The sequence below is a fragment of the Schistocerca piceifrons genome, chromosome 2 (genome assembly GCF_021461385.2).
Source record: "Schistocerca piceifrons isolate TAMUIC-IGC-003096 chromosome 2, iqSchPice1.1, whole genome shotgun sequence".
Lineage (NCBI taxonomy): Eukaryota > Metazoa > Arthropoda > Insecta > Orthoptera > Acrididae > Schistocerca > Schistocerca piceifrons.
This window is the reverse complement of record NC_060139.1, coordinates 369,909,915-369,924,280: the sequence shown is the minus strand read 5'-3', so window position 1 is coordinate 369,924,280 and position 14,366 is coordinate 369,909,915. Positions and strand designations below refer to the sequence as shown.

At 42.2% G+C, this 14,366-nt stretch overlaps 1 protein-coding gene across 2 annotated transcripts; it reads left to right on the top strand.

Moving 5' to 3' along the window:
• Positions 1-457: 457 nt before the first annotated feature.
• LOC124777616 (cuticle protein 21-like) lies at positions 458-2,679 on the top strand. Of its 2 annotated transcripts, none has more exons than XM_047253079.1 (2): positions 458-487; positions 2,212-2,679. In XM_047253079.1, exons 1-2 carry the CDS (start codon positions 476-478, stop codon positions 2,590-2,592), a joined length of 393 nt encoding a protein of 130 aa, XP_047109035.1. In that variant the 5' UTR covers positions 458-475; the 3' UTR covers positions 2,593-2,679. The 2 variants fall into 2 exon arrangements, with proteins under 2 accessions (XP_047109035.1, XP_047109034.1); XM_047253078.1 differs by having other exon boundaries at positions 461-487; positions 2,209-2,679.
• The last annotated feature ends 11,687 nt before the right edge of the window (positions 2,680-14,366 follow it).

Sequence of the window (14,366 nt, the reverse complement as noted above, 5' to 3'; positions counted from 1 at the left end):
CAAGAAAAAGGGATCGGTTGGTAGGACATGTTCTGAGGCATCAAGGGATCACCAATTTAGTATTGGAGGGCAGCGTGGAGGGTAAAAATCGTAGAGGGAGACCAAGAGATGAATACACTAAACAGATTCAGAAGGATGTAGGTTGCGATAGGTACTAGGAGATGAAGAAGCTTGCACAGGATAGAGTAGCATGGAGAGCTGCATCAAACCAGTCCCTGGACTGAAGACCACAACAACATGAGGAAGTACCTGTGGTATAGCAGCCTCTTGGGTGTCGCAAGGAACCGTAAATTTATTGTTGCAGCTGCTGCACAAGCAAGCGTTGCCCTTTTTAACAGTTGTGGCGAGGTGTCGGAGGGTGTGGCCGCATTCGGCGTGGTGACCGGTGGCTGTTGGCTGTCAGGTGGTGCGCTATATAAGCAGGGCGAGTGTCCACGGCGAGCAGACAGCAGCGAGGACCCACACCAGCACCAGCATGGCTTGCAAGGTGAGGCAACGGCAGCGGCAACGGCTCTCTCCGCAGATCTGGTTTGCGCCCCACGCGGCCGTACTCCGCAGTGCCCACTGTCGCGGCGATAATCACATTTCCTGGGTTTTGTCTAACACGGGTCCAGTCACGAATGGATTACAGAGTGATCCCTTTTGTCTTAGCGGCTGGAGGTCACTGCACTGAGCTATACAGTTTCAACGGGCTATAGTCTTTGTTCTTTCTTTCAGAGAAGTATCTATTTTCCCGAATCAACTAACGAGCCGAGACTTCCCAACTAGTTACCAGGGAAAAGTTATTTAAATGAAATTATCGTAGTTTGTACGTTTTGTTCGGGCTGACTCACATGGCAACCATCTACCCACCATATGGCGTGCATTGGTATATTCGCTGAAAGTAGAGCTAGAAAATAATCTAATCGCAAGCTGTATGTGCCGAATACTTAAGTTACGGTGCAGTGCATTCATAGTGCATTTTGAAGACATTTTCGAGAAGAATTATTTCATGGCCGGGGTTAGAGACTACTAGGGATTTCCAAGACCAGTGTCATCAGACTAGTTGAAGGCTGTATTTGGTGCTCGCAGGTGTTTGAATCAATTTGTTTTTAGAACGATTGGAATTTTTAAGAGCTTAAATCGACGCAGGATATTTAACAGCAAAGTTAGGTTCGTGATGCGAAAATTAGGCGAAGAGATGTAATTGCTCAGATACTGATGGTGTTCATGTAAGTGACGTCATGAACTAGAGACTAGACGGACTTTCATCAAATTATGTAACAACAAACATAGTTTCCGTCGTTTGTATATATAGCCTACAAGTATGAATATCGATTTACAAAGCGATACAATATGTATATATTTGAAGGCGTTAATATATAACCCGCAAAGCCTTCAAATACCGCACGCTGTTTTTCGGATTCTCTCGCTCGCTACCCGCAAACTATTAGTCTTACAGAGGAAATGAACAGGACCTTTTTATAATAAATTTAATGTAGTTACATTTGCACTGGGATAGAAGCAGTAGTTTCCGAGTTATTCAAGAAAAACGTACAAAAGGACCTTCAAAGGCATATTTCTTGAATAACTCGAGAACTATGGCCTCCAGCGAAAACGTATCACAGTAAAAAATTTAACTGCATTAAATTTCCTACATAAGGTCTTGTTCATTTTTCTGTGGGACTAATAGTTTGCACGTAGCGAGCGAGAGATTATGAAACTCTTGCACGTTGGATTTGAAGGCACTGTGAACTGCATAAAACCCTGCTGAATCACCCTTGTGTATATCAAAATGGTTCGGATTCCACGTAAAACTTTTCTCCTATTATTGTCTAAGTAAGCCAGTTCAAAGATCAGGGGGAATACAATACATACAGACTGATCATCTCTAATATGGAAGTGGAAGCTAGTATATAGGGAGGAAGCTGAGTGTGTGTGTGCGTATCAACTTATTAGAGAACAAGTACGTTTAAGAATCCATGGTAAATTGGAGTCGGTTGACAATTGGTGCAGGCGGTTAGAATAGCTAGAGTAGAGTGGACCTGCCTATATTCTGTCTGCAACCAAGGGGATCGCTGACGTGGTGTTAAAAATATTAGTGCGAGTTTTGTGCAGTTTTTCTGTATATGACAGCACGGCAGTGCGCTCTTGAATGTTGACAATTTTCTTTCATGCTGCTGCCTTAGAAGTCCAATGTGTGATTCTTTGCGATGTCTTGTTGCCCAGCAGTTGATCGTCTTGGCCGCAGTGGTAGCAGTGGCGCGGGCAGGCTACCTGCGAGCCGCCCCCGCCATCGCCGCCCCCGCCGCCGTGGCCGCTGAGTACGACCCCAACCCCCAGTACAGCTACGGGTACAATGTGCAGGACGCCCTCACCGGCGACTCGAAGGCGCAGCAGGAAACCCGCAGCGGAGACGTCGTCCAGGGCAGCTACAGCGTCGCCGAACCCGACGGCTCCATCCGCACCGTCGACTACACGGCCGACCCCGTCAACGGCTTCAACGCCGTCGTGCACAGGGAGGGCGGCGCGCACCCCGCCCCCGTCGTGGCCGCCGCCCCCGCCTACGCCGCCGCCCCCGCGCTGGCCTACGGCAAGGCCTACCACGGCTAGTCTCGTCTTTTAACAATCCTGTTTTCTTTGTTTGTATTTATAGTTACTCTTTGATATATTTCTAAAATATATCTATACCCACCTTAACTGCCTCTTTTTATATGACACCCAGTGAAAGCTTCCTGCAAATCCCTCCAGTAAACACTGTCTCTCTACATTAACTGTTACACATTTCAGACTGATTGCACTATTACATACTGTATTAATCGACTGATCATTAATTTGTTGTTGTTCGGAAACCAAATTTTACAAGTGACTGCTGCAGCTACTCTCAACCTTACACCACAGTATCTATTAATAGTTTAATAAAATAAAAAAAAACGCTTTCGGTACAATTTGTAACCAATATTTGTGAAGAAATACCATTACAAAATCTCATACAAAATCAATTATTACATGTAGAAAATCTGAAGGAATGTACTCGAACTGACAATGTTACACAAACCTCTTTTTAAACGTGTCAATAAATGCAATCCTGTTGACATAACAACTCGAGAATGCACCAAAGTGCAAGATATCTAAAAGAAATAGCAAATTAGAAAATGTGACAAGTTTTAAAATTACATAAACGAAAACTGATTAAAAAGATCGGCAATAAGAGGAAGAAACGGTAGTGTGGAAAGACCAAATAGTCTACAATGCAAGCTATACAACAAAGGTGGTAGTCGAAATATAAAATTATCGCACTTCATTAGTGTAGTTACAGTAGTATGTTTATAGTTGTGAGGACGTTTGATGGAGAACTAAACAGACTACAGATAGTAGAAAAAGAGAACTGCACAAGAGAAATAATATGTACAATGCAGGCTGATGATAGAGGGCGGGCCTGTGTGGCCGTGCGGTTCTAGGCGCGTCAGTCTGGAACCGCGAGACCGCTACGGTCGCAGGTTCGAATCCTGCCTCGGGCATGGATGTGTGTGATGTCCTTAGGTTAGTTAGGTTTAATTAGTTCTAAGTTCTACGTGACTGATGACCTCAGAAGTTGAGTCGCATAGTTCTCAGAGCCATTGGAACCATTTTTGATAGATGAAAAATGGGGATCAAAGAGGAAAATCACCGAAGCGTACGTAGAACATCAGAAGTAACAGAAATGCGAATTCAGACCTAATTTGGGCAACTCCGTATAGAGTGAATTAAAACTTATTAGCAAATATTTCAATAGTTACCAAATATCCCACTCGTTCAAGAAAAAAGTATTAGAATAGTTTCAACCACTGTGATATCTGGATTCAATAAGTAGGCAACAATCAGAAATAAAAGAAACTCTTTTGCGACACAAATACTACATCCAGAAAAATACCTGTGAGGAAAGAATTTTTTGAAAAAAATAGGGGCAGTACGCACAAAGAGAAAGGAAACGCAAAACAGGAAGAAGATATAAGGCCATTGGAACAACACTCAACAAAGTAAGAAGAGAAACTGAAGGTGAACCATGATCCTCATTGGTTAGCACGAAACTAAAAAAAAAAACCCACCTCAGGCAACGTCATATTCCAAAATATACTTGAAGTGGTTGCATTGGCAATGGGCCATGGATGCAGTGTGATCATTTTTGGTAAAGGATGTTATGGTGTCACTGCACCGTTGGTTGGCGTCGGCAATGGATTCACGTTTGCTCTTGATATGCAGGAATAAATGTTTAAGATCGATGGGCCTTTGTCCACGATAATGTAGGAAACCAAAAATGTCGTACATTGTGACATTTTCTTTCAATGCAAAATTAGTAAGTCTCGATATGCTACTTCTGTTATCTGTGCAGTTAACATAAGTATTGATCTGTGAAGAACTCTTATTTATTTTGAGATTTTTTTATCTAATATATATCAGTCTATACCAAAAAATGTAAGACTTTTTATGTGAACCACACACATTATGTTACGATTCATTTCTGAAACGTCCTATGTAGCCCGAAATATACGACTTAATTTTTAATATACAAAGTGAGTTTCAGAAATTATTTTACGAACTTTGGGGGGAGGGGGGGGGGCACACATACAAAAAAGTTAATGGTTAATGTTACATTGCAACTTTCAATATTTAATTTGCTGTTATAGAGTTCAATCATTTTCGTGTACTAGTTTACCGCAGACCTACTGCAGAGATACAGTTCTGTCCCTAGTATCGACTACAGACAACTTAGTTATCTTTGGAATTAGCCTGCGAGGCATCCAGAAAGCCTTTCTTAGTTTCAGATGAACCGACCAACCAGGTCACGGTCTGCTTGCGGAGAATTCTGGGTCATGAGTCTGAATAGGCACCCGTGCCTTTCGCCATATTGAAGGAAGACGTACTTTTTTCTGAATGGTGAAAGTTGGTGAACGCTGGACGTTGAAGTGGTGGCCATTGCTCGGTTTCGGTCAGGAAATGCGCACTTGCGATACGACGCTGTTAGTCATTCACGACATTTGTGTGATTTGTGTTTAACTCTTTCATGTTTCACCCCGCGGAACTGCTGTAACTAGAATCGCGTGTCACATATGGTTATTGGGTCTTTCTGAGGCGAGCATGTTTCACAGCTCCGTTCAGAATCTGTTTACTGTTAATTCATCCGAATGGTAATACAGTTGATTTAGTCACTGTGTCAATGACGCTTTGTAAATGCTTTGCGATTTTTATTGGATCATAGTTTGTTTGGTTTTCTTTCCTTCTTAACTCAGTGCGCCATGTGTTATCTGGGCACAAATGATACACGTGTGACCGTACACTTTTCTCTTGGCAAAAAGGAAAGTTTCACAGTGCAACCAAAGGAAAACATCAGGAAACTGTAAATCTGTCTTTATATCAAACGAAAACAAATTTTTTGTAATTTCTCATCTAACTGTCTGTCCGTGCGTGTGTTAAGACCCCTTTTTCTCAGAAACGGGTAGACACATCAAGCTGAAATTTGTGTTACAGACCAAAGTGTACGGTCTCTTGGCGGTGTAATAAACTTTAACTTCCACGTCATCACTGATGACGGCCATTTATGTCACATATTTTGACTCTCGCAATCTTATTCATCAAAACCTACGTATGAGGTACATCCCGTTGATCTAAAATGATAAAATTTGGCGAGAAGCAAGGTTGCATAGTACAAGTAACGTAAAAAGCCGAAAATTATTAATCTTTAACTACATCACACGAAAAAAAAATCCTTTGTAATTTGTTACCCGATGTCAACTCGAAATTATTGTATAACGGTATAACGATCAGTAGTTCACCATTCTGACCGACTGGATCGCAATGGTAAAAGACAAACATCAGGCAAGGAATGATTTTATCGCTCATAAGACGCGTTTCTCAATGTATCCATCATCACATATCCAGGAGCGATTAACGCACGTACATACCTGTATGGTGTTTCAAGTTGTATATGAGCAAATATTCGTAGACTAACGGATATATCATTTCAAGCTGTATATGACACAATGCCGTTGCAAATTGTATGTGAAACAAATATTCGCAGACTAGCCAGCGAATGTTTGTTTCTCATGCAGCTTGAAACGCCATATCTACGTGTAGTAATCGCTCCAGGATATCTGATCATGAATAAATCCCGAAACTCCTCATACGAGCGGTAAAGTCATTCCTTGCTGATGTTTGACTTTAACCATTGCGACCCTTTCAGCCTGAATGGGGAAGTAATGATTATTACAAATATGGTCGCCTGCCTTCTGCATGATTTTATATCACATTTATATTATTGAAGTTAAAATATTGTCGAAAATCTTGGAATCTCTGGGACCAATGCTTGAGATTCTCGGTTGCCGGAATGGGTGAACTGTCTGTACACATATAGAAGTTTGTACGGAACCCTCAGTGCGCGAGTCCTACTCATACCTGGGTAATTTTTTTGCTTAAATAAGTCTTATTCTTTCATTGCCTATTTCCCTTGAATCCAAATTCACACACGTTCGCAAGTATTTTTAAGCATTTTTTGAACAGTTTATAATTAAAAAAATCCTTCTTTTTGTGGTATTAATTAAAGAATATATACATAATTTACTCATAATAATCTCGTGAAAAATATACAAAATATGCCAAAGTTATTTCTACACACGCATGCACTCGTTGGGTAGTGGACTACCAACCCCTCTCATACACGTTCAGATGGTTTAAAATGATATCTCTGTTAGCATGACGCCTTGATGAAACGTCTTTGATTTAGGAATATTTTCTGCTTAACCAGTGTCTTAAATTGGCTCAAAATGGATGATCCAGTCTCGAAATCCAACATTCTGGAGCTCCATTGCGTAGAAACCACACGCTTCCCCCTATTTGCACTTTTACGGCCTGTAGTAAATTTGGTAGAACGTTCTAAATAAAATCCAAGTAGACACTACCAATTTGAAGTGGTGATACAACATTAACATACCAGACAATCATCTATAATTTCAGCCCACACTTCTTAAACTTCATAATTACGAATAAATTTTATACTAGTGTTTTGGCTTTGCCCTTCGCTTCCAGATTTTAAGCAACCACTGACACAAATCCTCAAGTATTTTAACGGTGAAACACAAATGTAAGAATTGTTCGATAATCAGAGGCATGTCTTTCTACTTTTACACCCACGTACATAATCCACAAGCCACCATATGGTGCATGGCGGAAGGTACCTTGTGCCACTACTAGACATTTCATTTCCTGTTCCACTCGCAAATAGAGCGAGGGAAAGACGACTATCTATAAACCTTTAAAGTCAGTACCGCCGTTAGACTGTCTTTTATTTGCTGTGTTACATTTACACGATCAGGATTTCGGCTTTAAAGTGCCATTATCAAGTGTTTTAATGTTATACAGTGCCTAAGATCTATAAGCCTTCGTGCGAACCCTAATTTCTCTTATCTTGTCTTCACAGTCCCTGTGCGCAATGTACGTCGACCATAGTAGAATCGTTCGGCAATCAACTACAAATACCGGTTCTCTAAATATTCTCAGTAGTGTTTGGCGAAAAGAATATCGCCTTCCCTCCAGGGATTACCATTTACTGATAAAGAAACGACACAGGGAACTATTTTCCATAAAAACGAAACAGATAATCAGAGATATGGCTACATCTTGCTTCTACACGTGTAAGGAAACGACATGAAGCTTTCTGTGATGTAACTGGATATCCCTACTGGTAGCTGAACACATTCCTGAACCATGGCTAATTGGAAGCCTATAAAAGCCCTTATTGTCAACTGACGGGTTGCAGGTCGTCTCCTCAATAGCATCCCAGACATATTCCGTAGGATTCAGATCCGTTGATCTCTCTGACCAGTTCATGTGGTAGATACCTTCAATTACGACGAACTCACCCATCAGAACAGCTTGACATACATGGGCATCATTATCCATAAAGAGAAAGTATGACTAACTTTTACTGTAAACTGTCACATATGTGGTTACAGCATCCCGTACCTCTGAGTGTGCCAGATACCTGCATTCACTGATCACCAACGGAGATGTGAAACTACGTACCGTCAACCAACATGATGTCTTAGCCGCATCAAGACTCTACCTCTTAGCAGTAGCTGCAGCGAATTTTCTAACCAATTAATCTTCAGACCACTCCGTTTATTTTCTCTTCTTATAATGGCTATAGAGGAAGCCAGAGCGTCACACCAACAGCTAGCTTAAATATTTTTAATGTTTAATATTTTGCGATATCTATTGAGTTTATGTAATCCATATCATGACTACACGTTTGTTAAGTTATTTCTCCATGGTAGACGCAGTGAACAGTTCAGACTAGAAACATAAGAAAATCTTCTCAAATTTTAATCTTTACAAAGACGGATTAAATGGCAAGTGAATTTGGAAACGGACTTGCCAATGCAGCTAAGAGCTAGTCTAACAGAAAAATAATCCTTAATATTTCAAATATTCATCATCATAGTTTTTCCTCTCCACTTGTCCTGGTGTGGTTTACGTGCGTTCTCCCCTTGTGTCTGTCGATGTACCATTCTTCTCTCAGGGCTGTATCCCGGCTGACTTATCTTTTTCCTACTTCATCCTTCACTTGGTTCAGCCCTCTTTTCCGTGGTCTTCCTACCGGACTTCTACCAATCACATCTGTGCGTAGCCATCGGTTTGCTATTTTTCCCCTCGTCCATTTCTTTGACACAGCCATGCCATCTCAAACGGCCCCTTGTCACTTGTTCTTTCAAGGACATGTGCAACCAGCCTCTACATTGTACAGTGTAATTGTTTTGCATGATTCTATTTATTAAATTCTATTAGTAGTGGGGCAGAAATATCAGCTTAGAGATGGTATTAGTTTTAGCGAATATCCTGTTGTATTAATATTCATTTGACCTATTCTTTTAGTCTGTTGATAGTAGCAGTTTCTTCTCTCATGAGCATCGAGTTGAGAAACCAAGAGTAGTGCGGAATCTGTTGCTACTTCTCCCAATACCATTTCCCTTGAAGTTATGGTCCATGTTCACTGACCTCGTCCATTCCATTTTTATTTGGTTGGCGAGTGCGTAACGCTATTAGCTTGCAGTCGATTCAAGACTCTCGGGAAACATTAAGCCCCTTCTGCTCACTTTGTGTTTCTGTCTTTTAGGCAGAAAAGGCGATAAACATTTCTAAATAGGATACACAGACACTAAAAAAAAATGCTACGATAACTAAACCTTGAAAAAGCATTGCTCGAAGGAGAAATTTCTAAGTAGTCAACAATTCATTCCGTATATACAACACTAAAGAGGTGGTGTTAGCGGTGAAACACCTACGTTGTGGAAGGGAAATATCACACCAAATACATGTTTGCTCATTCTAATTTCCGTTTTCCACGGTGTCTATTAATCGGTGAATCCTGTTTGCCTTGTGATGGCTCGTTCAAGTGCTTGTGCAGAGCAAATGTACTTTATTACTTTGATGTAGTGAGATTAAAAAAAAAAAAAAAACTGCACAAGCTCTAACTGGAACTATATACAAGGTAAACTGACTTGGACAATATTTTTGAAGTCGTTCAACGGTGTCACATAAGTGTTTCAGTATGAGCGACCCGTGGTCTGACTTGTTATAGAGTAATTACAATTTGTTTCATTTTTTAGCCCCACTTATCTTTGTACGTGTGTTGCACTAAATATCGGCACAAGAGAGGCAATGCCTGCTGTATGCACTGCGTCTAGTTTGGTGCGAAACTTGTTCTATTCTCCCACGGTTCTTGCTGTAGTAAAACTTCGCCCTCAAGCTTACATTCAGTGAAACGCAGACACAAATATAAAACGAAGTAAGGAATCTAATGAAGTGCAGTTACTCAGTAACGAACCACCGGAGACCACAGGACTCTTACACCAAAATACTCAGAATAAATGTCTGAAAAAATTAGGAAATTTTGAATGTGTAGTTCAGATTCACTCTGTATAGTTTCAGGACGTTGTGGTGATCGATGATCCGTATACAGTGTGGTGTTTCCTGCAGTAGAAAAGTAAGTGCTTTGATGTCTTCTGACGAAGGCTGAAACTCTTGGTAGGACCTTGTCCAGCTGATAGGTGGCACGAGGAGAACTTTAGGTATTCGTCACTTGTGCGAACTTAGGTACGCTGAGTAAGACATTACTTCTTGTTTGAATCACGCCGTATAAAACGTGGTACGACATCTACTCTCGTTTTCTTTAGCGTTTCCTGTTTACTGGAATAGCCATGGTTTTCCGCAACATCAGTATATATGTTCGTACATTCTTTTGATAAGATATATATTAGAGATCACAATATGTCACAAGCTGTTTGTAGTTCAGTTGAAGTCTATAGACTGTCTCTTAAGCAATATACACTAAAAAAAGAAAAAAGAAAACACTGAAAAAGAAAAGAAAGCGACTCACGACGCTATCCGATCTGGACGGAAATCCGTAGATGTGATGTACATGTACGAACAAACAAATGATTACAATTTTGAAAAAAATTGAATTGTTGGATGTCCTCTTTAGGGATATCGTACCAAATCTGTACAATTGCGTCACATCGTCAAAATCCCGACATGGTTGGAGAGCCCTGCCGATAACGCTCGAAACGTTCTCTGTTGGGGGAAAGATCCGGTGACCATGCTGGCGAAAGTACGAAGACAAGCAGTAGAAAGCCCTCGCTTGTGTGCGCGGGCGTTATCTTGCTGAAATGTGAGCACAGGATGGCTTGCCATGAAGGGTAACAAATCGGTATGTAGAAATGAAATGATCGTATGGCATTTATTGGCCGGGATATCCCCTTCGGGGTTCGGCCGCCGTATTGCAAGTCCTTTTAGTTGACGCCCCTTCGGCGACTTGCATGTCAATGATGATGAAATGATGATGAAGGAGACACAACACCCAGTCCCCTGCCGGGAATCGAACCCGGACCCCCTTGCGTGGTAGGCGGTAACGCTACCACTGGGCTACGGAGGCGGACTCGGTATGTAGAATATCGTCGACATACCGCTGTGCTTTAAGGATGCCGTAGATGACAACCACAGAGGTCCTGGTATGAAAAGAAATGACCCCCCAGAGCATCATTACTGGTTGTTGGGCCTTACGGCGGGCCACAGTCTGATTGGTGTGCCACCTCTGTTTGGTGGGTGTCTCTATACACGTATTCTCTAGTTATCGGAGCTCAGTTCGAAGTGTGTCTCATGACAGAAGTCAATTCTACTCGAGTCAACGAGATTCCAGGCCAAAGACGTGTCTGGAGGTTCCCTGGACTGTGATGGGAACCAACCTGATTGCAGCCCTTTATACTGCCTGGCAACCGGAAGTGATGGTTTGGGGTGCATTTCTTTTCATAGCAGGACCCCTCTGGTTTTCATCCGCTGCACTGCGACAGCACAGCAGTAGGTCGTATATTCTACACCCCGTTTTGTTACCCCTCATTGTAAACCATCCTCTGGTTACATTTCAGCACACGGAAAGAGTTTCTGCTGCTTGTCTTTGCGCTTCCCAATCCGTACTTTAGCCAGCAACGTCGATGGTTATCTTCCTGTTAAGAACTTGTGGAGCAGTATGCTCAGGGCTCTGCAGCCGTCTAGGGAATTTGGCGATGTAAGATGCCACTGTATCCATCGACACTAAAGCCTTCAGGAGGACATCCTACAACTCTGTCAATCAATGGCAAGCCGAATAAATGTTTGCATAGGGGCCAGAGGTGGACAAAGAAGTTATTGAACTGTTCAATTTGTGAAGCTCTTTTTCTTGAATGAATCATCCAATTTTTCTGAAACAAACTGCAAAACGATTTAGAAAAGATATCTGAATGGTGCGGAAAGTGGCAGTTGACCCCAAATAACGTAAAGTGTGAGGTCATCCACATGATTACTAAAAGGAACTCGTTAAACTTCGGTTACACGACAAATCAGTCTAATCTAAAAGCCGTAAATTCAACTACATACCTAGGTATTACAATTACGAACAATTTAAATTGGAAGGAACACGTAGAAAATGTTGTGGGAAAGGCTAACCACAGACTGCGTTTTATTGGCAGGACACTTAGAAAATGTAACAGACCTACTAAGGAGACTGCCTACACTACGCTTGTTTGTCCGCTTTTAGATTACTGCTGTGAGGTGTGGGATTCTTACCAGATACGACTGACGGAGTACATCGAAAAAGTTCAAAGAAAGGCAGCATGTTTTGTATTATCGCGAAATATGGGAGAGAGTTCACAGAAATGGAAACGAATTTGGGCTGGACATTATTAAAAGAAAGGCGTTTTTCGTTGCGACGGAATCTTCTCACAAAATTCCAATGACCAACTTTATCCTCCGAATGCGAAAATATTTTGTTGACACCGACCTACATAGGGAGGAAGGATTACCAAGATAAAATAAGGGAAATCAGAGCTCGTACTGAAAGATATAGGTGTTCATTCTTTCTGCGCGAGATTGGAATAATGAATTGTGAAGGTGGTTCGATGAAGCCTCTGCCAAGCACTTAAATGTGATTTGCAGAGTATCCATGTAGATGTAGATGTAGAAACTGTAAGCATTTGTTTGCTGTATATGTATATCACATCTATCGATTTCCATCCCATGCAGGGCGTTTCTTTTTTATGCTAGAGTGTAATTACGAGCCAAGCTGCGTTTCGAGAAGTAGAACGACCTTTTAGAGAAACTAAATCTCGATTTCGTCAGCTGTGTAGAGGACTGTTAGAGAGGGTTGTTAATGAGGAGAAGCGTAATGGTGAATGAGGAGCCTCGTGTTGCGCTCAGGGGAGAGAGAGGTCCTGGGAGACGTTTAGTAGCTTTGGAGTGGTCCTGGTGAAAGGTGGTGTACCATGTGAACTTTAAAGAGTAGTGTAACTCGTAGTGAGAAGGGCGAATTAGGAAAAACTGGCGCGAATGTCATGAGTGCTGCAGAAACTCTCAAAAGGTACTGTGAGTCCAGCATCTCTGAAGGAGAGGACTTAACGAAGATTTGACTTATTCATAGTTTGAACGTTGTTAAAAAAAATCTCGTTCTCTAAGCGTAATATAAGTCGAAGCTGCGGAATAACCAAACTAGCCATCTAAGCGAAATATGCGCTGAAGCTGCGGAATAGCCAATTTAATCTTTACATACATTCTCAGCAAAGTGATAGTACCACAGCTGTATGGAAGAGAGATTCTGCAGTGTTTGGAAGAAAGGAAGTTTGGGACTTGACGCCCCGTCGAAAAAGTGGTCACTAAAGACGGAGCACAGGCTCAGAACGAGCAACGATAGGGAAGGACATAAGGTGAGTCCTTTACACATTAACTGTCCCGACCTCTACCTTCTGCGATTGAAGACGACCACGCGAAACCTAAATGTTGTTAGCCGGACGGGGATATGAATCGAAGTCCTGACGAATACGAAGAAAGGGAGAAAACTGTTGTGTAATGTCCCGTCGATGAGGAGGTCATCACAGCCAGAAATAGTTTCAAGGACGGAAAATTTACTACCGCAGGACTCATTGGTTGTTGGTTGAGGACTGGCAATAATCACTCGCCTATCAATTTCGATTTCTACGTGGCACGTTCGTGCTTGAGACAGCGACACATGTCGTAGACAAGTCACGAAGAAAAATATTAGTTATTCCTTTCACTAATCCCCATTAACCTGAACCCTCAACAAGATGCCTTTTACCCCAACAACGCTCAAATGAGACTCTTAACTTTGTAAAGAAGTCGAGCCTGTAACCATCCTGAGAGAAAGAATGCTGTATAATGTGCAGGTGATTTGTGGCCATACGGGGTGCGAAACTTGCTACACGGAGATGTCATATCTGACAGAAAGAATGGCGCCAGTGCCGCGGGGCATCGAGTTGAAATGAGTTTGAATGAGAGATATGGGTTCGCCATTCCATGCTACTTCAACTCTCTGTGAGAGATCATCAGCCGTCGTGGCTAGAGGGTGGTAGTACTCCAGTCCCTCGGAAACTCATGACCAGATGTGTTCAGTGGGTGACAGATGAGGAGAATGTGTTAGCTAGGGCAACCATAGAACACAGTCTGTATTGGGGTAGAGCAAGACAGCAGGGACAACATGCGGTCTTGCGTTGTCTTGTTGAACGATAGCGTCTCAGAGACCTCGAAGTTAGGCGCAGCTAGCAACCTTTACAGGTCAGAAATGTAACAGCGGCTGTCAAATTTACCGGCTTATCCAGTGGTACACCACATCATCACGCCCGGTGCTGGGCCTGTACGACGAAGACGAATACAGTCTCGCAACGTTTGTTCTTTTCGGAGCCTCCATACAAATGGAAACGTACATAGAGATGCTGTACGCAGAACAGAGTCTCGTCTGAAAAGGCGACGCAGTGCCGCATCTGTGGTACCCACTGTAGTCCCTGGGAGCACCATTGTCGAAGCTCCCTCTC